This window comes from Dicentrarchus labrax, unplaced genomic scaffold (assembly GCF_905237075.1).
Source record: "Dicentrarchus labrax unplaced genomic scaffold, dlabrax2021, whole genome shotgun sequence".
In the NCBI taxonomy this organism is placed as follows: Eukaryota; Metazoa; Chordata; class Actinopteri; family Moronidae; genus Dicentrarchus; species Dicentrarchus labrax.
In genome coordinates, this window is record NW_026136710.1 from 6317210 (window position 1) to 6343938 (window position 26729).

Below are 26729 nucleotides of genomic sequence, written 5' to 3' on the forward strand. Positions count from 1 at the left end.
GGGTTCAAATAAAAAAAATCTTCCTAGCGCCTCTAAAACTGACTAATCAATACATTATATTTTGTCTTTTTAATCTATAGCCTACAAAAAAACATGAATACAAAAACAACTATGTGCTGTTCTTTGGCCAGGACCGGTGACTTTCCCCATAATACCACACCTTATTTTTTTACTTTTGGACAGAGACAAGCTCGCTGTTTCCCCCTACTTCCAGTCTTTAAGCCAAGCTAAACTACTTGTAGTTTTTTCCCCTGTCTCTTTAGACATAAGAGTGATATTCATTTTTCTAATTCAACTCTAAGCAAGCAGCAAAATAAAGCGTATTTCCAAAATTGTCTATTCCTTTAATAAATAACTACATGATTAATATTAACATGAAAATGAATCAACTAATACATTAGTAGCCTAATGGTTGAAGTTCCATAGTGAGTATGACAAAGAAAATGGGAATCAGTCTTGTGAGAAGAGAAATATTTTCACATATGTGCAGCTGTGGTATTTAGAGATTGCTAAACTTTTTAATTCTCTCCAATTTGTCATGTGAGATAAAATAATGAATATAAATCCATGGCAATGCACAGACAGCAGATCACACTTGCACATGAATAATCCTTTCATTGTTTTTTTTATAGTGATTCATTACTTTGGAGAGGGGCCCGCCAGTGGGGCCATTTCTGGATGCTCTATTAGGGTTGTGAGTAATTATACTTTGGTACCTCCATTCTCGCAGACAGAGAAAGAAAGGAACCACGCTGACGCAAATCAGATGCCAGCAGAATAATGGCCAGCAAGCTACGTACATCTGAAACATAACCACTTACAACCATAAGGGAGCACTTTAGGAGAGAATATTAGCTTGGTCACACAATAGCATTACTGGGCTCATTACCCACCGTTATGCAAGAAATGTGCAGTATATATTTCTTATTAATCATTTCAAAAGTAATATCTGTTGACTTTTATTTTGTGTGAACATGAGTTTCTTACATTACTCATTATTATAGCGTGTCACTCCCCAAATATAGGTAATTGCCTCTTCTCTCTTCCCCAAAAATAGTGGCTCTGCTGAGACTGAACTCATTTTTAAACTTAATGCAACAATGATCATCTGCTGGAGGATGCCATTCTGTTGAGTGCAGCTTGAGGATGGTGTGTCTGAGTGACTGACGGAAGAGACTAAATATAGGAGAGGGAAGAGAGCTAGATAGGAGTCATGCTGGCCCAGCTTGGAATTAAGGCTGGTCCTGTCTAATGTTAGGTTTTGGATTAAATGGTACTCGGGCCGAACAATGGGAAATCAGAGACCAACCAGCTCCATTGACGAGAGGAGGCGGACTCTGTGTTTCCATCGATGATGCTTGGTGCTCAAGCGCAGTCTTTTTATGTGAATATGAAACTATTTTATTGTTATTTTATTGCTTGTTGCTGTTGACGTTCCTTCGGGGTCAAATTCAAAATATGCACTTTTTCTATGCACTACTGCACTATTTCCTGTAATAATTAACTGCATATATTGATATATTTAATTAATTTAACTTAATTTGATTATCTTTTTCTATGTAGCATGAATGGAAACATACCTACAAATAGTATAATTAATTTATACCAATAGATCCTCCTAAATGTTACACACTAGATCTACAAATTCAAAGTTTTATAGTCAGTATTTACATCTAGTTTTGTATATTTGCAGCGTATAACAATTAACAATAATACAATTATTTGTGTAGTTATTGTATGCTTCTGTTTATCTTCCACATTTTTATTGTCCTTTAGTTTTCCTTGTTTTAGGTCTTTGTGGACATGTAATCATCTATCGATTTAAGAAAATCTCTGTACTCTGTCAGGCTAACGCTTTTGGATGAATTACAACACAAGTAGTCTATGCTATACTTGTTTGGTTATTGAGGGTTATGTTTGGGTCTAAATTTGAACTGGTGGCTCATCGGACTTAGGAGTGAGCATTGATCGGTTATTTCATTCAGACCTCTCACCCATAAAGGTTGTTTTTCCACTGGTTAAGATGTTTAGATGTGAGAGGGCTCATTCCTGTCTAATTGGTGATGGATTTAATTTAAGCCTCTTTTCTTTCCGTACTGGCTGATTTCTTTTTTTTATTCTCTGTCATCAATATGTATTGATTCTGAAACTACACAGACGTGCGGCAACTCATTTCACTTGAGAAAGTGTTTTGTCTTCACTGGTGATGATTGGTGGTTGTTAAGCCGCTCCCCCTGCTCCTGATTGGCTGTAATTATCTTTTTTCTATTGATTTTGAAGTCCCATTGACATGAATGATGCCTTATTGGACTCAGAACAGAAAGTGCTATTGATTAGTCATGTAATTGAAGCCTTCCCCCTTTCATCACTGCCTAATTTTCATTTCCTACATGCTTCCACGGTTGAATGATAAATATATATGACACAGTGTTGCGCTTCATTCACCCGTGTATCCTTGTGCTGATTTGTAATTATTTAACAGCTAACAGGTATGAATGCAGAAGCATAATGTGTGGCAACATAAAAAGCTGAAAATGCTGCAACACCTCGTCTTTTTGAGTTTGGTTTCTTATTTTTGATAAGCTTCCAACTCATTAGATTTAAAAAAACATTTTAATTTAATGCCCTTAAATTTGAGCTGAAAAAAAAAGCAAGTGTCACTCCTGCTAGAGTTGTAACTAGAAAGATACAGCAAGAATAATAACATAAAAATATAATGTACAATAAACCAAATTAAGCAACTGGCAAAGCAAATAGCATTATTTATTAGACCATGAAATACATGAAATGATGAAAGAAGAAAAAACAGCTTAGACATAATTGAAATAATAATTACACTGCTTTTACTTACAGAAAGTAATAACTTTAACTAATTACTTTAACACATCACTGAGTAATACATCACAACAGCCACTAACCTCAATTCAAGGTGCCAAAAAGTGGGGCCTTACAAAAGTGTTGCAGGTCAGATAAAACATTTATTAATCTGGCCAAAGATGTCACAGTGAGAGTGGGCTTTAGATGTACAGAAGAGCCCGGCAGAGATTATAAAAAGGGGGCTGTTGTTTGAGTACATATTAGACGATCAGACAGTTGAATTGCTCCGAATGACGCCAGAGGCCCCTCGCAAGCAAAATCACCCACTCAAGTCCTTAGCCCTCCCAACCCCCAGAAGAGCTCAGGATGTACTTCACACACGATTACGCTCAAAAACAAGGTGGCAACCAAGCGTGCAACCTGTCAGTTTTGCCCACTCGTTCACCCAGAGCTGGTAGAGAATGGCAGCACAGTTGTTTTTTCAACAAATTGTTATGATATTTTAATTTCTACTGGTGCAAGACTTTTTACAATAGCATTGCTTACATTTTTCATATTCCCATACTGATGGAGTGCAATTTTTGTCTTTTTTTTGTATATCAAAAGTATAACTTTTCGTGTGTATTTTAGGGGTTGGTAGTGAAGCGGGGGGATGTCTAGTGGTGGCTAAGATCTTTGAAGTCCTGTTAATGTGCTGTAATGAGCCAGAGATGAGAGGGTGGGTAATTACACATAGACTCCTGCAGTGCTTTATGTGGGCTCAAAAAGCCTGTATGCCTCTGCCTTGATGTATACACACACACACACACACACAGACTGAAAGAGAAACGAACAGGCAGTATATTTCCGAATGTACACAAACACTAATTCAGCTTCCACCACAACACACGTGCATGCACACAACTCCATCTCTGTGTTTGCAACACTGTTGGCAGAGAGTTGGCAGAGACTTCAATAATAAAGCTCTCCACTCACCTCTCTAACATCCAACCTCTGCTACCCCCACTAGAGAAATTCCTGGGTCACAGAGTCCACAGCTACGGCCAGCTCCTCTCCATCACCTTCACCTCTGAGACTGTTGAGTTGCTCCCTAACCACATCACCCTGCTCCTCCAAGGCTCTGGAATCTCCCTGTCTGCTGACCTTTCACCCCAACCGGTGCTTGACCATGATCCCGGCCTCACACCACGGCACACCTTCATTGTCAGGTACAAGGATGCAGGGGTGGTGCTGTCAGTTTGTGAGTCTGTGCACATTTTTTTTTAATGTTGAACTTGAGTCTCTGTGGAAAATACCAAAGTGTTTGCCAGGATGTGTTCATAAGAATGGATGTTGGGATGTTTGTTTTTCTCTGCATCTATGCATCTCCCTGTTTGACTTGTTCCTTCCTACAATATATAGACCGCAGAGTACAGACTATCCAGGACACCCATGTACTGATTACAGCTCACCCACATTGACTGTGCTGTCATGGTCCCAGCAGAATGTCAGGATATGAATGTATTGATGAGCCAACTCCCTCATGCACTAGCTGTCATGTAGATTTGGCAGGTACAGAGCAGCAGCATTACATTTCCATTTTTACATTTTATACATTTAGCAGATGGTCTCACCCAGAGTTGCTTGAAATGTGTGCAGCAGTGGAATGACACAAAAGTCACCAAAAGTACCAAATATAAGTTATAGTTAGAGGGAGCAGCAGCGAAACTTACACAGAATTTAGTGATTATGAAATATAGATCAACACATTGAAACAAGAGCAGCATGTTAACATGCTCACAATGACGGTGCTGACCTGTTGATGTTTAGCAGGTATAATGTTCACCATTTTAGTTGAGTTTGTTAGGATGCTAATTAGTTAATTAAAAGTACAATTGGGGCTGATGGGTATGTCATTAGTTATCTGTATTTGGTCATTAACTTAATGGTGAAAATCATCCTAAGGGAGACATGAATGTGTGATTCATTCTCTGGAAATATCTGTACCAAATCTCTTCATGGCAATCCATCAGATAGTTGCTGAGATATATCACCAGGACGTGAGACAAAAACAGACTGGAAGGCGAACCCTTCTCCCCATAAAGTTTAGGCAGCCTCTCACTGCAGATTCAGAGCATGCCAAAGCAAGAACTAAAGTTATAGGAGCGCTTGCGACCGTATAAGATTTAAGCATATGGTGCTCGATCCCCGCTACGATGTGCCTTCACATGTGTATTTCAATTCATTTATTCTCTTGTGCCTACCCTGTATCAAAGTTGCAGTTGTTGAGGAATTATCAAGAGATCAGTCTTATGATGGAGCACTACTGACAATTGTGTCCATTCACTTTAGTTCATTTTGTTATTTAATTTTTTCTTTTTGACAATATGCCAGTGTTTGGGTACCTTTAAGAGCCAGTGTGTAACATTTAGGAGGATCTATTGGCAGAAATGGGATATAATATTTATACATATGTATCTATCGTATCCCAGAACGGACAAACAAAACACTGATAAATAGGACCTTTCACAAAATGAAGGACAAAAAAATTTACCAAACCATGACCCCAAAACTTTCTGTGTTCTGTTACACCCAACTATAAGATAGCAGGGATTCTTGTTTGAAAGACGACATTAGACCACAAATATAGGAAAGCTTCTATAATATAATGAGGATATCTGATATTCTGACAGCAGTGGGGAAGTCACTCCACTACCAGGCTTCCTGAGGCAGAGGAGGGGGGTCCGGATGGAAGGATAACCAGGTCATAGCAGGGAAAGGAGAGCCGAGTGGAATATTTGCGACAACATGCAGAGCACTTGGTGGAGTGTAGAGTGGGTACATGGCCTGGAGGTACACTATGTGGGCAGTGGTCCATTTGCAGCCTGATAGGCCAACGCCAGGGCTTTCAATCTGATGCAAGCAGCCACAGCGGAAGAAGTGAAACATTATTGATCTTGATGAGGAAAACTGGGGCATTGAAGGGGATATATTTGGATATTTGGATATAAATACAACATACAAATAGCACACAAACTTTACATAATTATGATAATAGTTTTCAGATTTCCAGAGTTTTTTTGGGGGTAGTGCAGGGTAAAGCTTGCCTGATGTTCCACAGTCGTGATTTTTACCTCATGATGTGATATTGAAGCCTGCCACCTTGGTGACAGTCGACAGGAAACTGACAAACTGACTTATAAGATACTTTTTTTTTGTTGAGGCTATATAAAGTTCTTTCTTTATTATGGTTTATGGTTAAATCTTATGTTATTTTGTATACTTTATTGGCAGCTTAACTTATACATATATGTATGAGGAGTGTAAAAAACTATTTAGCACAGACAATAAAGCACTACATCAATTCTGTATATGGCCAAAAATGTCAGAATTATTACTGAGAAATACGTGAGTGAAAGTAATGAAATATCAGTGCAATATGTGTATAACAAATCCAGGTATTATATTGCAGTTTATATTAAAAAGCTGTACACCTTTATGAAATCCAACAGAACATGCACATGTGGGTAGAGAAAACTGTAGAGGTTTGCTGGTAGGAAGTATTCTTAAAGGGAATTACAGAGTGCGTGTATGTGTGCTCTTCAGGCTGTACAGAGCTCTGCAGAAATATACATGTGCCAGGATTTGGCTCAGTGATATTGTAATTTAATGGCAAAGTTAAGTTTGAATTTAATATTTTGTTCATATTTGTTATTCGTCGGTCTCTGAGTTAAAATGTTTCTGACCTACCGCAGCCCTTTGCTGTTAACAGTTGCGTTTTTAAATGTCTCAGGTATAATGCATATTAATGCCTCCCACACCTACATGCAGAAGCACATTTGTTCGGTAATCAGATCAAATTCATACACCTCCAGTTGCATATGTGCACAATAATACCGATGAATGTATAACTCATAGAGCAATTTCATATGTGTTTTGTTTATTTTATTCATCCGGACGAAGCCTAACAAATCTAAATATTAGATTGACCTTGCAGGTAGATGTATTTTCTATTATAACTCGAGTGCAACAGCACCTGTTTGAATACTGCAGCAATCAGAGGTTGGATATTGTGATAAAGATAGCAGCAATCAAAATCAAGCTGCGACACAGTTCCTGTCACACAGAGCTGATGGTGTTTACATTACTCGTAGCTGGCAGTCTGCTGTTTTTGTTTTCTGCGTGTCTGCTGTTAGATTATATTAAGGTGTGTATGTGTCAGCTGTAATAGTCTGTTTGTGCAGTAGACAGTTGATTAGAATCTCTCATTGGAAACTGAGCCTTAAGCACTGATTGAGTTGTCTTTGCCAGCCTGTTTTTTGTTTTTACTGCATTGTAACCCTGAGTTAATTTGGGTCACTGTCTTAAACCCAAGTCTGTGTTGAGACATTTAAGTTTCTTTTTAGTGTTTTAGTGTAGTTTCTTTATTCCAAGCTAACTGAAGATGCAGTTAAGGTATAAGTTTAAATTTTTTCAAGCTTATCTCAAAATAATACTCACACGCCCATATGTTTATTGAATCTACTTATTGATTAATGTAATTATTTCTCCTGTCCAAGAGATACATTCATAATGCAATTACTATGTATGTGGTTAAAATCCACAGTGTGAAAATACATTCTAAAGGTTAAGCGGAAGCTTATATGTGTGAAATGTCCACTTTTTGTTTCAAGTGGAGGAATAGTAACAAAAGGAAGGATTTTTCACTCATCACTTTAACTGGAATGATGCAATCTCCTCACAGACAGGAGAGTGTGGAGAAACAATTACAGCCACTAATAACTCTTTCAGTATACATATGGGAATGTGAGTACTGTTTAAAGACAGGCTTGGAAAAATGTGAACCTATCCTGAGCTATTGTCTCCGGCCCAGCAACAAAATCAGCCTTTTCTTTTAAGATGTTAATAGTGTCTGTCTCGTGCCAAAAAGGCAAGTTCCCTCTTAAAGGAAACTGCCTTCTCTCATCTCCTATGATCCTGCGTGTGATCCAGTCCAATTTGTTGCTGATATTGATCCTCAACTATTTGTAGGACTGTGCCGCAGTGCCACTTTCTCTGTTGGAAATCCTGTACCGGCTCTTTCATCTCACATTAGACTTCTGCTTGGTTCTCCTTGTCCCAATTTGCTCTCTACCAAGACTCCTGCGGCCCTTTTTCCTTCTTGCCCTTCACGGTAAAGTGGTCAATCCGGAGGCGGCAGTGACTGGAGGAGGCAGACTGGGGCTGAAGAGGTGAACCCTGGTGTGACGATCGGTGGGGAAGCGGCAGTGTAATCATTCAAATTGTTGTGGCGAGATCTCATCAGGCCCGTCAACCTGGGAGAGTGGGTGCAGCTAGCCTGGTCTCCACATTGAACCCATTGAAAAACAGGCTTAAGTCATTCACTCTATTTTTGTTCTCTTCCCCCACTTGGCCTGGCGTCTTGTAGCCAGTAATCCTTCTCATCCCACTCAGCACCTCCTTCACACTGTTTTGTTGCAATTTGTCTTCAGTTCTGCCCCTGTGTTTCTATCTTTAATTCTCCTCCTCAGCACCCGCAGAGCAACTGAACTTCCTCCCTGTAGCCCAGCCTGGAAGCCCTCTTCCTCCCTAAGAAGGGATTTTAACTTTCTTTGTTTTCCAGGGTTTATTTAAAATGAACCACAAAAAACAGCAAACTGTTTAATGGAATTCAAGGGTCCACATGGAAATTGACATGTTACGCAGCCGGGGAGCCTTGCATTATCTCCTCTGTGTGCTCCACAGGGTATGTTCCAGTCCATTAGCTCAAAACAGTCCGGTAGAGCCTCCACATACTTCTGGGATCACACCCTTGCAGTCTTGATAACAATGGACAGCTGGCTGTTGGCTGCTGCTGATTTGTTTCATTTTGAAGAGGTACAGTAGGTTACAGCATTCTAGTAAGTAAGTTGTGCTTTGCTAGGGGGGAGGGGTGCTGCACTGGTTCAGTTGGGAGATAATTAAAGCATAAGCAAGGATCTGGCTAGAATCCTCTGTGAGGAAAAGTCGGCTTGATGGATGTTGTAAAGTGTAAACCTTCAGGATCAGGTTATGGTTGCAATGACGGGCTCAGAGAGTAGTTGGTTGTCTAGAATCAAGCTACAATTGTAGGCAGTATGGGCAGGAGTCAATATACTTGCACTACTCTCTGCGGTGGTGGAAAAGAGAATTTGACAAAGGACAGGTCAGTCTTGTTGAAATTGGTTTTAGAGTGGTAGGCAAAAGAAAAGATGCCCACTTCAACTGAGCATCAGGTGATGGGAAAGAGAGGTAGAATGTGTTACTGGCAAAGTGATGGTCGTATGATAGAATAAACCTGTCCCTCTGTCAGTGTGGAATATATATCTTAGACTGTGTGCATTAAGCTGCTATATTAGATATTTATGAAGCTCTTTCCTGCATGCAAACTGTCTATATACACGCAAACTCTCTGTAACTGTCTATATATATATATACTGTCTATATGTTTTTAGGAGCATGCCTCTAGAGATAGCAATGGTGGTCTGATGGTTGGCCACTTATTGATCAAGATTATTTGATGAGCTGTTATGAATTGCTGTCCAGACATTTCTGTTCCCCAGAGGATGACTCTTAATAACGTTTGTGATCCCCTGGTTTTTCCTTCAGCGCCACCACATTTGTAGTTTTGAGTTGTGTCTCAACAACTATTATCATTGTTTAGCTGTCAGGTCCAGGACTACTGGTTTGGTTCACTCTCATCATGCTTGTAGTGTCATTTTAGCAAAAAAAAAAAAAGCCTACGGTACACTACCTGGTCAGCACTAAAAAGCAGACAGACACAGTTAGCAACAAGCTGGTGATCATAGCAGAGCATTTAGCAGCTAATGAGCCAGATTATTCCCTCAAGAGTTGGTAGAGACCAAAAATTAAGCTAAAAGAGTGAATATTGATTGTAAATGAATGCTTATATTGCTCTGTAACTGCTGGATGTGTAAATTAGGGCTGTTCCTGACTAAAGATTTTCCTAGTCGATTAGTTGAACATTTATGATATTATTTTAATTATTTACATAGATATATTTTAACAGCCTGTTAAAGACTGGAAAAAGTAGTGCGGATTCTGAATGTGTCATAACAACCATTAAGGACAACAAATTAACCTGCTACAAACTCGCTCCTCTTCCTCAGTTTCACCACTCTCCTGAACCCACCGTGTCTTCATCTCCAGAATAGTCCTGATCGGAGCCGCTGTAAATCAACTGGCTGTGTTTAAACCCTGTTCCCAGTCCGGGTATAGTCAGCCAGTCGGCTAATAGGACACTAACTAGCTGGTGGCAGCGGTTTGTACAGTTAGCAAATGCAACAGTGCACCAGTATGTGACTCCCTGTGTTAGAAGAGAAACGGTCCATGTTATGCCAATCCCCTTTCACTTTCATTTTAGCTCTGATTTTGGTCTAAATATCTCGTTCTTCAGCTGCTAACTTTGTTTTTTTTTTTTTGCTGTTTGGTCCTTTTTGCTCATAACAGCTGCCTTCTTTAAAATGAAACACTAAAATTTCAACTGATCGTGACACAGTTTTGCCACTACTTTTTCAAACTTTGCTGGCCACTTAAGTTTAAATTTAACTTGTGAATATTGACATGTTGGTGAGGCACTTTTGGATGCACCATTAGTTTGGTTCCTGTGAGTAAGTATATTATGGAGCAGAGGCACAGAATCATGCTACATCAGAGGATCCAGCCCTTGAACTGGGACACTGCTTGTGTCTTTCTGTCCCCTTCAATACTTCTATGCCTCTCTCTGGTGTCTGCGCACTAGTAATGAGCTTCCCCTTAGCACCAAGAGCCCTGGCTAAAGAAGCTTGTTGGTTCCCTTTCTGAAATGCACTGGAGCTTGGGGGACAGAGACTGTCATTAAGTGCTCCTCTCTGGAGAAGTTCTCCACAGATCTCATTACCCTTCTCAGGTAAACGCACAGATGCACTTCACTATGTGCTCTATATCATTCCCCCTGTCTCTCTCTGCCTCTCTCTGTCACAAATACATGCTCACATGTGCAAACATGTCAAGAATTGGTGCAAATCTGAGCTTTCACACGAACACATTAATCCATGTTGCCATCTGGAAGTGTGATTTGCAACAATCCAAAGTAACATTTGCCTAAAAATATAATCATGTTTTCAAAATGGGAATATCCGTGTTTCGCTAAAGGCCTGTGAGAGCATAAATAAACATGAGTAAAAACACACACTCCACATCTCTCACGGCTGACAGCATCTGCATTCTGGTAAATATGTTAACCCTTCAAGTGGCCATGTGTTCCCATCTGGTGTAAAGATCATTTTGAGATCAGATGAAGGAAGAAATATATAGAAGCGCTGGGATTAGAGCAGAGGGGATTGATGAAAGGAGGACTGGCTTATATAAGGTAGCATCCACTCTTCTCTCTGATGTTCCCTCTATTCACTTTCTGTTCCCTTGAATCAGTAGGCGGGGACGTTTTATTGGCTTGTGTGTAGCTGCATGTATATGTCTGCAGCATGTAAGCATAATGTTTATGCCACAGGGAACCCTTCGGATGCTCAGCTACTTTTTACAATCGTCTGATAAACATTTTACATACAGTTACTCATTGGTGATCAGCTGTTCACTTTTGATTGCCAAAAGAAGTGTTTTAGGGAATTGCTCATATGAATGCCTTTAAAAGGTGTGAGCCAATTTGCAGCAGTCAGCAGAGTGCTAGTAGTAGTGCAGGCATGTGGTCCATCTGGCAGCTCATTTCTGTCATGTTTTGAAAATTCACTGACTTTGATCATATATCAGGGTCAGCTGAATATATTGAACAGACTTTGCTGCCAAAAGGGAAAAAAAAATCAGTAAATCAAGAAGAAACATGGGATGTGCCTGGGTAAACTTATGAATTATTTGTGATTTATTAACCCTTACAGTTCTTCACCAAAAACACTGTTCTTGTGCTACTTGCATGCACCATTTTCAGGATAACCAGGGCTCATTGAAAATGAACAAATATTTGATGTGAATAACTGCATTCCACATGTGAATCAGTGTCAAATGTGAAAGCTCATTTCAGAACAGTAATTAAAATCATTCAACTAATCCCTAAAATTTGTAAGGTTTTGGTATAACTGTTAGATATTGTGGGCTTACAACAGACTCGAAACCAATAAATAAAATAGGCAAGAAAGCTTTAATCAAAGAACTCTTTTTTAAGTTTTAGTGAGCCATGTCACTAATCTTTCTGGCGTGCACGCTCATCAAATAGTGTAACAACTTGTAAAAAGGGGTTACATCCAAGCATGACAGCTCATTTTGCTTATAAGTACCAGAGCCATTGATAAATGGACCAATGGCAAGATACACCAGTCTGTTCATGGGAAACACCGGCATCCATACTTTTGAGTGAACCCATAGACAATGTAATTAAAATGTGCTTTTTCAAAAGCAGACTGGCACAACTAGAATATGCGATTCGAATATGCTAATAATGTGCCCCTATACATGTTTTATTTGTGTAACTCATTTGTATTTTTCAACTTCATAGTCACTTACATGCTAACTTATCTTCCCAGTACCTTACCATGTCTCTGTTTTTCTTTCTCCCTCACACTGCATCTTGCTCTCTTGCTCACCTTTTATCTCTATCTTTCTTCTCTCTCTAAGAGTACTACTGTGTGTGTGTGTGTGTGTGTGTGTGTGTTGTGGGTCCAGTATTCTTTTGGGCTTTTCTCTCCTGATGATCTCCTCTCGTCCTCAGTGGAGCAGGCTTAATTACAGTGTGGCTCTCCGCGCTCTGCTTGGTGCTGATTAAAAGGGACACTGACGCTCCATAGGGAAAGCCTGACTGGGAGTTTGTTCACTTTCATGCACACTCTGCTTATCGCTGTCTGACCAGCTCCATTACCATGGCTTTGAGGCCCAGTTTGTAATTGCCTCTCTTTATTACTGTGCCTACATGTCAAGCCAGGGAACAAGGACCCGCCGCATCAATGGAGAGTCTGTGTGGCAAGCCAGGAATGCACACACACACACACACACTTGCTCTCATGTGCACAGTGTAAATGTGAATGCGAAGACAGCGGCCATGCGCAAACTAAAGCATTTTGAAAGCAAGCTAGTGTCGGGCCAAGAACAGTTGACCTAATAAAATAGAGGCCATCGAACACTCACACATGAAAAGCCTGACTTAGGCGGATACGGTCAACAAACTAAAGGTTTTGCACTTCTTTTATGAGTCTTGCCTATAATTATAAGGTTCATGTATTATAATTGGGTGCCACTTTCAAAAAGGTGCCCTTTATAAGTGTGGTTTATAACTTGTAACAAATGCCTTTATTAATAGTTAAACAGGGCTAAGAGTCTACAGCCATGTTAGCAGCTCTATGAGGCTTACTTAATGGGCCAGTATACCCTGTCAGAACTGCTTGTCGGATGGTCAAATATCTGCGGAATCCCCCTTCCCCCACACCTTTTAGATTGAGGGAGGCTATGTCCTACCATTTTTGTAACCTCCCCGAACCGACAATCCGACATTCACACTCATTTCACGCTGATTGGCCAGCTGAATGGTGGTGAAAAAAGAGCCAGGGTCTGAACTTCTGTTTCCAACTATTTTTCACTTGAAAAGTTGTTCACTTTTCATGTGAAGAACTCGTGCCCCATATCCTGGCCCTTAGGCACAGCAGTGCTTGGAGCTAAATATGGTAACATCAGAATGCCAACAAACATGCTTCCAGTGGTAGTGCTTGCATACTGATGGTTCGCAGGGAGTTTCCCACGTTAATTGTCTTAGTTTAGCATGTTAGCATGCTAACATTAGCTTTAAACACAGATTACAGCTGAAGCTGTCTAGTTTTGCAGGTATTTGGTCATAAGCCAAAGGACAAATACATATTTGTCTTGATGATTTTGGCAGGTGAAAAGGTAAGGCATCAGCAAAGTTAATACAATTCCTTGAGTGGAACATGATTGTCTGTACCAAATTTCCCAATAGGCTATTTAACCCTGACCCCCTGGAAACAATGTATTAAACATCTTATTAACAGTTGTAACAGCAGCTAAAGGCTTACAAGGCAATGCGAAACATATTAATTATGAGTAGTTATTAATTATTAGCTATCACATATTATAAAGTGTTACCAGTAATTGTGTACCTGTACCTTCTTTTGTCGCCTCTGGGACCTTCACATGATCCTGGGAGTAAATTGCGTAACACAACATTGCCTGTGTGGAGCTGACGCAGCAACCCTCATCAAGATGGAAAGAGTGCATGATACCTGGAGTAAAACAGACAGATGTCAGCTGTGCAGCCGGGCTTTGCAGAACATCCTTCAGCAGATGGCAAAGCTCAACGATCAAGAACCTGAATATGTGTTGAAGTCAGCACATTTACATTTTCTTTGCGCTGTGTGTGTGTGTGTGTGTGTGTGTCTGCTGGTAGTGTGCTGTAGATAGCCTGCCATAAAAAGTCAAGCTGTAACAGGACTTATGTTCCTAGTTGTGGGAAGTAATTAAATTGCAATAAAAAAACACTCCAGTTGTTCATAAATCAGCCACACAAACACATTTACTCCACCTATGTCTTTGTACCTGCAAGATGTGACGTTTTTTGGTGTTTAATCATTGTTTGTTGGCATTTGAATGCACTGCATGAACATACTGTAAATGATGTGATTTCTGTCTCCTTATTTCACAGGCTTCATGAAAACGAGATGAGATATAAACCTGCACTGTCTGCCTTTGATTTCCAACATCTCCTTTACAACCTGACAGATCTCAGAATCAGCAATGCTGGAGGACACAACTGTAAGTGTGTGTTTTCGTGTGTATTAGTGTGTGTAAAGACTCTAAATTGCCATTAATGTCTGTAACACAATTACTTTAGGCTCTATTTTGCTTGTTATTTTAAGGATGTTTGTCTTTAAACTTCTCTAACGCACCATCTATATATTGCTCTGCACATACCTACATACTACATTCTTGTTGACCTGTCACAGTGTGACATACCTTAGAAGCAAAGTTGTGTGTATATGTAAATCTGTGAGAGCATTCAGACATAATAATGTCTGAATGGATGACATTTTACAAATAATACCAGCAACATTTTAAGTGCCATAGAAAACCCTCTCATTTTATTAATACATTTTTTTTTTTTTACATTTTTATCACACAATAGCACAAATTATTAAAGCTGCGCCAAAGATAGTTACTAAAACAATGTCAGGGTTTGTATTCAGGGAATAGTTCAACTGTTCCAAATCTGGTTCAGCAAAAAAAACGGGACATTTATTCCCAGATGTTAGGAACTAGTTCTTGAAATCCTCCCCTTATTTTCATCATGTCCTTCCTCCCTTTCTATCTGATAGTCTGTATTGTAAAGTACAGGCAGGATCTGAGAGGCATTAAGGCGGATTAGAGCTCCAAGAAGACAGAACAGCTGGCCAAAATCACCAGCTCTCTCACACTTACTTACACCATTTTAATTAGTTGCTCAGTGCAGGAGTTGTGACACACACTCTTGTGTAGTTCCACATGCACTTGTACATTCAAAAGACCGGTTTGTGCACGCAGAAACAGAAGCACAGTCATGCATATTCCGTCAAACTGTTTCCTGTAACCACCCACCCACATGAACGTGCAAACAAAGTCAAGCACACACTGTAAAGTTCACACTGCATCTATCGCACATCACAGGGGAGAAACTCTGTTAATGATTTGTGTTAGGTCCCAAACTCATTCGCAAACAGTGTTAGAAGTGCCTTATCGCTGCAGGCTGCGCGGCAAACTTTAATTTCAAAATCCTATAAAGTTGTCCTCTCATCTTTCTCCTATCCCTCTCATATTCTCCTTTACTCTTAACATTTCTCTCCGCACCACAGAGATTCTCTTATAACTGCATTACATTAATGACAGTATTGTCTTTTGACTATAAAGGCAGGCTGACACCGTAAAGGCCTTCCATTTCTGCTGCCACAAAAATGGGGTTTTGAACAGAGAGCATAGGCATATTGGAGTTTCTGAGAAGTCAATGGCTTAATGGCTTTATGTACAGGTACCCAAGGAGACCTAAATTGTCATCGTTCGCAGGGCTGCAGTGAGCCATGGGAATTAAAATCTAAACTGGTCTGACAAGGTTTCTCGGACAAAGGATTGATGGAGAGAACCTGCACAGCGTGACTTAAAATTAAATGTTTTTAATTAACTGAAATATAGGGTACAGTGTCTGAAAGTGGTTTTAATTGCACATTTCCCCCTCGTTGAATGAGCTAATAGAATTCAGGAGGTAGAGGAGAGTACAGGGTAGAGGCTAAGGCAAGTCATGGAGAGGGAAGAGGACAGGCTTGCCTACTGATTATCCCTCTGAGGTGCAAATGAACTTGGTTTCATCAGCGCTGAAGGAATGGCTGGATCATGACTCGTTACAAGTCAAGGTCCTTCCTCTCCTCTGGTTCTTCCACTTTCTCAGCCCTCTCTGTTTCTTCCAGTCAGATTTTCCTCATTCACACTAGGTTTATTTCCTAAATGATAAAGCTGCATAGTCATACATGCTCCGCATATTCTATCTATCTATCTATCTATCTATCTATCTATCTATCTATCTATCTATCTATCTATCTATCTATCTATCTATCTATCTATCTATCTATCTATCTATCTATCTATCTATCCATCTTCATCGAGAGCAGAATCAGCAACGGACCAGGAACAAAAGTAATTTTGTGTTCTGTGACTGTGGTTTAGAGAGCAGAGGGTGAAAGGGATTCGGTTCAGGATGGCCTGCCCCCATCACTATTCATGAGAGTAGAGAGGGATCTTGAAACCCCACAGGAACTGCACGTCTGACATACCTCCACCGAGTCTCCTGTCTCCTTTTCTTCTCGTCTTGCTCTGCTGCAGTGATTTATTCATTTGCTATATCAAAGATTCCCTGGGTGATGAGTGTACGTGTGTGGGCGCATGCAAGCGCACGTGCGTGTGCAAGTGAGCATTAAGTGTGGCATTTATGAGGCCTGTGGGTGGATGAATCTGTTATGTGTGTGTGTGTGTGTGTGTGTGTGTGTGTGTGTGTGTGTGTGTGTGTGTGTGTGTGTGTGTGTGTGTGTCAGACTGTAAACTGTAAACACAGGCCAGAACCTGTAATGAGACAGGGAGGAAGAGACAGCACTGCAACAAATGCTAATAACCAACTGCTTAACGAGATACAGAGACCCGCAAACATGCACGGGCACAAATACACGCAGACATGCCTCCAAAATCCAGAGAAAAGCAGGTGCCCCAAACACTTCAACAGCCCTCTGAGGAAACAATTATCAGTTTACTACTGACCTTTGAAAGCATCAGGTTTATGACATAGCGCTCTTCCTGTCTTTTCTCTTCCTTCCACTCTAGACACATCGCAGCTGGCGGGGGTAACCCTGACCTCAGCTTTCATCTCCTCTGGTCCAGCTAGTCCTCCAGCCCCATGGGTGGAATCTTGCTCCTGTCCCCCGGGTTTTGCAGGCCAGTTTTGTGAGAGGTGCGCCCCAGGATTCACCCGGGAAGACCCCGGCAGAGGGCCTCTCTCAACATGTGTGCCATGCAACTGCCACAAGCATGGAACCTGTCACCCGGAGACAGGTAATAAGTCAAGCATTTACCGTATATTTGGCATTTACACAACTGTGTTCTAGAAAATGTCAGGAAGGCATGATGCCTTTGGTGCCACTTCGCTGACGAACAATAAACAATGTATCTGTTTCAGTGACTGCACATGCAGAAAAGCCTATAAAATGAATTCACAAATCAAGTGCAGAATATTTGATATTTTAACTCCACCACTTTTACTTGCCAATGTCAATTTTCTAGTCACAGGGAGTGCTCGACAGCCCCTGAAACCAGCTGTACAGTGTCTTCTATGTCTGTGGTTTAAGTTTAAGAAAATGTATCAATAAACCTAAGAAAGTATATTGACTTAAGCTTGAGACAACAAATCAACTCAACAGAAAGTTGAGTTTGTAATACATACACTCAGTCCACAATGATTCCCTATGTACTATATAGTATATTATATTTACTCCATGGCATGTACAGCACTTTGTACTAACAATCCCACAATGCAACTGTCCGAATATTCTTACTTCTGAGTGTCTACCCTCAGTGTCTATTATACACTGTAGAGTCGTGAATGAGTGAACGAGGGAGTGGTTTCGGACACAGGCACTGGCATTAACCAATCAGGAAGGGTCTAATGCTGCGTTTATGTCACATTGGAATTTAATGGATATACTATAGTGCGATACTGTCAGTTCACAGTATTTGTAACCCTCACACGACCAACTCGTTAAGGCTTGTAAGTCGTAAACGGGGGAATCATTTCCAATCTCTACCATCCGTACCACATGATATGAACACGGCCATGAAAGATGGCTATCAAGTTGCCTTATGGGAAGTGTATCCAGCATTTTTGCAGCTTAAACCATATTAGGAAATAAAAGTCAGGATATCTGCATCAACTTCGACCATTTGCTTGTGTAATATCTCATCTCAAGTCCCCCAACTTCATTAAGGTATAATAATACATCCCAGGAGTACTCTTTTGAGAAGGAAAGTACATCAGATCTATCCTCATGTTTCATTATCTTTGTTGCATTTAAAGTCGTAGCATCAAACAGGTAGTAAAAAAAACTGTTTAATCATATTAAACTGATTCAAAAGTCCACTACTTCCCAAGTCAGTGCTCAAAACTATTACCACTATTAGTACTGGTCATGGCACTAACATTTGCTGAATTTTTAAGACAACAGTATGCTGAAGTATTATTATAAAATATTAAACTGATCCAAGTTGCTAGTTAGGCAATGAAGCCATTCTTCTAAAGCGTTCAGCCACAGTTACGTGAGATGAAGGATCATCAGAGGTTGTTGAGACAATATTTTCTGTCACTGTGTCTCTGAGAGAGCAGAGGGAACAGAAAGAGATGCAGGCTGTTCGACTGAAGCATTTTTCTGTGTCTTTCCAGAACTGACATTCAGTCATCATCGCTTCAAGGAAATGTAACTCAGTCATCCCTCAGGAGCATTGGCAAGCTATCACTCAAACTGAGAACTGGATGGCTGGTACTAATACAGCAATATCCTCATTTCACACAAATAATTTTTACAATAACAGCTAAACTAGAAGGGTGCATTTAATGCACCTGTCATTTTATGGGAGATAATAACAGGAGCTGCACAGTATTCTTTTAGATTCATATCCTAAACTCAACGTCCCGTAAATGACAGAAGTAAAACAGCAGCTGTTGGGTGTGTAAACAAGTCAACCTCTTTGCAGTTATTTATATGTGCATGGCTGTGAGTGTGTACTATATGCACTCTCTTTCTTTCTCTCCTTGAGCCTTTGCCACACTATCTCACTCTCACAGCTTTAAACAAGTCTCTCAATCTCACCAAGAGCAGACAACTCTCCCATCCAAGGTCCCACCCTCCATCTTTTATCTTTCCTCAATCTCTTTTTTCCTCTCTATCATTCCCTCCTATCCTCAGCCTTAAAGTATCAGAGATCTGACCTAGTTGGGAGATGCCTGAAGCTTTGGCTGTGAGTGTGAGTTATGTGACTGTGTGTATTTATATGACTGTGTGTATTTATATGACTGTGTGTGTGTGTGTGTGTGTGTGTGTGTGTGTGTGTGTGTGTGTGTGTGTGTGTGTGTGTGAGTCTGAGGTCCGGAAGCAAGTCTGGTATCACTGCCTGCCTGCCTCCCCCCTAATTAGACTTGTTAACCGCCTCTTGGCTAATGATGTCTAATTTGCTTGCAGATTTTCTGTGTCTCTTATGTCTCTTCTCAATCTGGATGTCTCTCTCGCTCTCTCTCTCTCACACACACACACACACACACACTTGTTCTCTCTGCCTCTTCTTGTTCCCCAGACTCCCTAGTCAGCCTCTTGCCGTCTTCTGCTTCCTTCTTCCTCTCAGCTAGGATTGCACCTGCTCTCCCCAGCCACCTTGACTTTGTTTTTAGTGTCCTTGACTCCCTTATGTGCAGAATCCTCTCAAGTTTCCACTCACCGTATACCTTCCTGTCTTTCATAGATATATTTTCCACGTATTAATATAGTATCCAACAATATGTTCTTTCATGCAATGTGCAAAGTGTTTTTTATGTAAAACAGGATTTAGTGCCAACAATAAAATGAGAGAGCAGATGTGTGAGAAAAACTGAAAAGTCTGTTCATTTTTCCCTGTTCTTTAAAAAGATTGAAAGTGTCATAAGATAGGAGAGAGTTTTCAAGGTGGTCTGAACACAAAGGCCTGTGTTGTGATTTGTTGGAAATCACACACCCCCCCCCATTATTCAACTGTTTAGCATCAAAGTAGGTTTGTTTTACGCTCAGCAGGTAGCACTTAGCAGCATTTAGCATCTTCATAGAGTTCACCCCTGACAAGTCCACACAGACTGTGAAGATCTTTTCATAAAACACACACAAACACACGCTTCTCAGAGTGCTTTAAAAATATATGATGACACAAGTGCCATGCAAATGATGAATTTGTGTTAAATATGGAACACGATGTGTCCTCTGAGTCATGGATCAAAAATCCCCCGTGTTGTGTCCTTTGGCATGAATCTCTTGGGTTGAATAGCATTAGCTGACTATCAGTAAAGGAAGCTAGTTAAAATTAGCTTTTCTTTTTCAAATGGATGATGATGGCACATCATCTTCTGAAGGCCTGCTGGCTTCTCTTTAATAAAAAAGGAGGAAAGCAAACAAACAGCAGAAGCTCTCCATAAATCTATAAGTTCAGGTCAAGGGGAACTATCAAAGTAAGTCGATTAGAGACACCCTGTTCATCATTTGTCACCACGAGGGCGGACCAACCTGCTGTTTCTCCTATCAGAATCTTAATTGCTGTATAATTACCTAACGACTTGTATCATCATGCAGGGTGTGCCCACAGACAGAATTGGGATGAAGTTTATTCACTGGCTGCCGAGGGAAGCTGCAGCCAATGGTGCATCATAATCATGATTTATTAACACTCTCTAAGTTGTGTCGGTTCTATTTGCTGTAGCGCAACACAACAGATTGGAAATGTTAATATTTGTGGTGGAACGAGCAAACGACAATTTCTGCCGAGTGCTGGTGCTGCAGGGCTGATGAAGTCAAGCATATGTCCTTCAGATACAAAAAACTGTGTGCAGTGCACGCATTACCACAGTTTTAGACATTTCCGCCTACCACGACTGGACATGCTTCCATACCAAATTGGGCAGAGGCCAAAAACGGATGAGATTGAGGGAGAGGAGAGGAGAAGGAGAGAGATGATTGTAATGTATAGATAAAATGGAGACACTCAATTTTCTCCACAGCCCACACTGTTGGGGAGTGCTCATTAATCACCTAAACAAATGAAACACATGATGCTTTCGACACTGTAGTCACTGCTGGGTATTGAGCATTAGGGTGCTGTATTAAAGCTGCTCTGTTAGCCCTGCTCCCTAATAGACCTGTGTTAGTCCTCCATGGTGAACCACACTTATACTTATATCATCTGAAGATGTTTTCTGTGTCTGAAGACAATTGAGTCTAAATGTAAAGGGGCCGAAAATTAATATATATGAATTTAAAAGACAAAAACTGCCAAATAAGTACCTCCAAACCTGTAACAGTTGTCTTGTTGTGGATCTAGAGACAGCTTTCTTAAGTGTGAGACATTCACTCAAGTGAGAGGGGACTACACATTTTGAACAGGAAATATGTGTTACAAACTGAGGGCATTGGGTGTGAAAGACCAGACCAAAAGGGTCTAGTAGCATTATGTGAAGGGTATGACCCAGTGTTTTCTGAGCTAAAAGTCAGGATATCTCAGCCGCTTTAATAGGCTGATCATTTTTAGCCATGCTACCTAGCAGTGTGGCTTTAGGGAATGCAATGTCAGTCTGTCCATTGGTCACTCCACCAGTTTGGTCCAGACTGCAGTACCCAAGCAACAATTGCGTGATCCTCTGCCTTTTCCTCTTGCACCACCATGAGTCTGTTGTTCTAAATTAAATATCTTCACAAATATAGGATGGATTGCCCTGAAATATGGTACAGACGATGTATTTCCCCAACCGGGTGAATTGTAAGAACTTTGCTTTAACTTTTCAGGCAGCACAAACCATCAGGACAGAATTTGAATTTATCCAATAATTTGGTTTATAATGAAATACCTGCAAAATGGATGACCCATCAGCCTCAACTGTATTTTGTGTTTAGATATAATTAGCTAATCTTAGCATAACAGCTAACATTCTTATATTTTCTTAAATTAGTGCATACTATGTAAGTCATCAAAAAAATAATCTAATTTTGGTCTAATCATGTACTGTAGATACAAAACTTTACGATCATCACTCTCATCTATCTCAATGCCTTTTTCCCATTGCCCTCAGCCATAAGCATATTACATATAATTAGCATTAAAACGCAATAGTAATTGCCACAAAACTGAAATTTAATATTTTCAAAAGCCACACACAATCAAAGGCGACACTGGTGTTTTAGTGAAGCAATCGTTTGGGGGAATGGTTTAATCATTAATGAGAAATCCCATATTAATTAGGTTATTAGCCCATTAACCACAGTTCCCATTGTTTTCAATATATCTCATGAACACAAATCTTCTTTGCATTCTTATGTGATGCACATAAAAGCATTAAAGATTTGAAGACGTCGATCGCTGTGGTTCTAAATGATTTGTGTCTGTGTATCCATACTGTGCATTCACTGCTGTGGGATCATTTGCCCAATGCGCAGACTTCAAATTAAACCACGTTTTCAACACTTACTTTGAATCTATAGCTTTAATTTTGCGGTGATTAAGAAGGCCAGCTATAGTTAGCTGCATTCTGCTGAACACAAGTAACTGGATGCAGCATCTGCTCTACAAGTAAATAAGGTCTTTCTGTTCCTTGTTCTGTTTCATAACAGCATATGCTTGTTTCTCTCTTTGACATTTGTGCGGGGCCAAATTTTTGAATAATGCACAGTGGTTTTGCATAGCTAAATGTCACGCCCACTGCAGTCTGGCGGAGGAGGTCGGGCAACGGAAGCTTTTTTTGGTCTTGGTCTGTGAAGGGGAACGGACCACCAGGGGCTCCTGCAGCGAAATACGTTGAAGTCAGCCTAATAAAGGCCATCACCCAGAGTACCTGTCTCATTGCATCAATTATGGTACGTATGAAAAAATTACCAAACATGATGCTCATTGCAATTCTCATTAGAATGCTAGGTTAAAATGGGGGATACTATGAGTCAGTGTTTACCAACAAAGAGCCGCTTTAGAATGAGACAGCATTTCCCAAATGCCTGCTTAAATGCCATCTTCAGCTCTCTAAGGTCATTAGTTAGAAAAATCTATTGGAGAAAGTTGAGGCAGACAAACTGATAGAGAGTGAAGCTGGCTCTAGCGCTGGCTTATTCAGTCCCCTAATCTCTCTGGTGGGCTGTATTTGTTGCAGGCTAAGCCCTGAGATGCCTGGCCTGTATCAGTGTGATGGAATATGAGGAGCGACAGTGAGGGGAAAATGAACTCAGAAAGAGCAAAAAAGACAGATGTAGTCAGTTAGAATAAATCTTACCATGTAATTTCTCCTGCTGATCCTATTCAGCACGCTTTACTTATCTTCTCACAACCAGCGCATTTATTTTACACAAAAATAAATAGAAAGATAAACAATGTGCACACTCTGTCTGCATGCCTTGGTTTCCAGTCACACTGTCAGATATCGTCGGTCTGAAAAGGTTTCAACCTTTACCCTGATGAAATTATTTTAGACAAGGAAAACACAAGCACAACCAACTTGGTGGATCACTAAAATTTATGAAAATGAGGAAACTTCCTTTGCCTAAGAACAGCATGAAAAAATAACCTCTAGTAAAGAACTAAACCACATACTGTATCTTACAGAGAGCTACTAAGTCTTTCACTTTGTTGCAGCTGGTTATATAAAATGTAAATAGAAGTAAATAGAGATATCACACAATTTGTGGGACATGCAAGTCTACAGCCATGCTTGCAGCTCTGCGAGGTTGTGCTTAGGCGCCTATTAAACATGCTGGTGTTGACTGGAATGTCATTCATTTGCAGGTGTTTTGTCATAAACCAATAGCACTGGACTCATTAAAATTACCTCATAATGGCGTTACATGAAAAGTCAGGAGACCACCAAAGTTGGTTGAATTCACTGTGAGGGTAATATGAGTGTGTCATGGCCATCCACCTGTTGAAACATTTCACTAAATCCTCATGGTGGCACTAGAGGAAAAGTCAGGGGATCACCAAATTCATAAAGATGCATCATCCGCAGACTATGAATGTCTGCCCAAACTTCTGTGCCAATCCCTCCAGTAGTAGGAGTAAAATACTTCACAGGATAAGTGACAACTTTGAATTGCTGGTGGCATTAGATGAAAAGTCAGGGGATCACCAAAGGATTCATCATCAGGGGAACATGAATGAAAAATTCATGCAATCCAACTAATAAATGTTGGGTTACTTGAGGACCAAAGTGGTGGACTGACGAGTCAAGTCAGGTCAAATTATATTTATGTAGCCCAAAATCACATTTTGCCTCTGGGGGGGGGCTTCACAGTTTGAACAAGTTTCAAAGCATGGACATTGAAAAACTTCAGGTGTCACCCAATAGGACCTGAGTCATATGACCTCCTGTCCATCCTGAAGACCTGGAAGAGGACAGGCCACACAAACACAGATACTTGTCTCTACCTAATGCAATATGTCACAAGTACTTGTTTACATTCCAAAGGAAATCTCTCCCTTGCTAGATAAATTAAATAAGGCTGCAACATAAGGACAATCATTTAGTAGCTTATTGCATCAGTTTCATGGGTGAATTGAGATTTGATCAGAGAGAATACAGAGTATTGTCCAACTCCTCTTTGACAACTTTGTGACCGACAACATGAGTTATACACACTGCCTTTAGTGTTCCCATCCCTGATGTCCTAGGGCCTTGGCCATAGCAATTTGGCTGACAGCTTCTGTACACAAAAAAGGAATTGATGCATTTATTTTCCACAGTCACAGTCTGACAAAACATATTTTCCCAGTCATCTGTATTGTGCACATTATGTATGGGGGTGGACAGAATAAACAGCTCCTCCTCCTTTACTTCATCCTCCCTCTCTCCTCTGCAGCAGTCCACTCATTCAGACCCCACTGACAAGTCACATCTGCAGCAGCAGTAGGCACTAGCAGCATATCTGTGTTAAATTAGAGAGCAACATCACCATCAAACAGTCCCGTAGCAAATTTACCCCAACATTTACCCTCAAGGCCTCCGAGCTGCAGACAATATTTTCTCTCCCTCTCTCCCTCTCTCTTTGTGTTTTGTTTCCTCCTCTCCTTCATTAAAACAGGGTGTTCACATGCATTAGTAAATAGATTTCCTTAGCCCGAAGCTTCTTAATGTTCCATTGGGCTAAGTAGACAAACCTCTTGGAAAATGTGGAGGTCTTGAAAAGCTCAAGTCATTAACATCACATCCATGTGGTGCTTATCTAAAGCAGCAAAATGTATGTTTTAGTTTAGAATGATTTAGTTGCAATTTTTTTATAGTCGCTTGAAAGGCATTGACGGCATAAAGAAGCATAAACAGTCACATAACTCAAGCAGCCACATGTTGCTTTGAACCCATGTGACTTTTTCTACTTGTGTTTCTGGGCTCACACATTGTCAAAGACCTCACACATTGCCCTTGTCCTTCATGAAGACCTCCCAAGGTGGTGCAGAACGATATGCAATGATCTTAAGCAACTCAATTTGGTCAGTAAATAAATGAGATTTTGAGGGCAAGAATGTAATAACAGAAGAGAGGCCCATGCTGATCTTCTCTTCCAAACAAAAACATACTTATTTTAAATCTATTTCTCTCTGAATTTTCTCTCCCACTTTTCTATCTCCATCTGGCGTTAAAGCTATTACAAGCTCCTGCAAACAACGATAACCACTATCTTTGAAGGAGCTACTCATCGTGCTTTGTTTGAGAGGAACACTGAATAACGCACAAGTATAAACACACGGAGTGAGAGAAATGTGGAAAAAGGTAAAGCCACCAGTCTTTCATTCGTTCTGTAGTGCCTGTCCGTGTCCCTGCAGCTATCATACAGTGATGTATTCCAGTGTATTCCTATTCTCCACAAGTGGCTTCCTTAATGAAGTGCATTAGTACTGGATGTGTGTGTATTTCTGGAGAGAGCACAATGAGGAGCAGAGTGGAGGGATGAGGTACAGGTAATGAGCAGTGGTGGAAAAGAGCTCTTTGGAGTCTGATGTGTATATGATGGAGGGCATCTCTTAAAAAAAAAAAGGAATAAATAAACCCTCCCCACTTCTTGTTTCCCATACAAAAATATTGCTTTGCCATCACAGAACAGACAAGCAGAGTTCAGGCGGAAAGCGCTGCACTGAAGTGCAGTGCTCCATAGCTGAAAAGGGGAGGAGTATGAGAGGGCGAGAGCAGAATAGCGGGATTGTGTGGATTTGTCAAAGGATTCAAAGTGTGTAGCTCCGCAGGGAACGTCACAGAAATCCCAATTCATTACATCTGAATGAACGCTCATTGATTCATTGACAAAATTATTCTGCAGGGATGTTATGAAGTAATGACGATTAGCATGATGATGAGGAACATCATGTGACGAGCGGTCCTGCCGTTCAGCCACAGTTTCTGATGCATGGCGTTAGCTTTTCTGAGGAGCCGATGGAATGATAATAGTGTCGAGGAGGCCCTCAGTGGCTCTACCGCCTCATATCGCACTCAGTCATCTTCACACTCAGTAAAGTCAGCACATTTCTGCTGCCATTAAATTTACTATGGCTCATTGGGGATTGACACTGCACGCCATCAGTGTCATTGTAATGCCTTGTGAAATTCAAGAAAGATTCACTTCTTTATGCTAGGAACAATC

The 26729-nt window shown here is 40.6% G+C and overlaps 1 protein-coding gene across 1 annotated transcript in view; it reads left to right on the forward strand.

Annotated features, from left to right (window-relative positions):
- Positions 1 to 26729, forward strand: part of lamc3 (laminin, gamma 3) — a 99955-nt gene that overhangs the window by 54826 nt on the left and 18400 nt on the right. The window contains exons 10-12 of the mRNA XM_051412810.1: positions 3827 to 4025; positions 14471 to 14580; positions 17164 to 17391. Coding sequence (XP_051268770.1) covers positions 3827 to 4025; positions 14471 to 14580; positions 17164 to 17391 — 537 coding nt within the window. The remainder of the gene's footprint in view (positions 1 to 3826; positions 4026 to 14470; positions 14581 to 17163; positions 17392 to 26729) is intronic.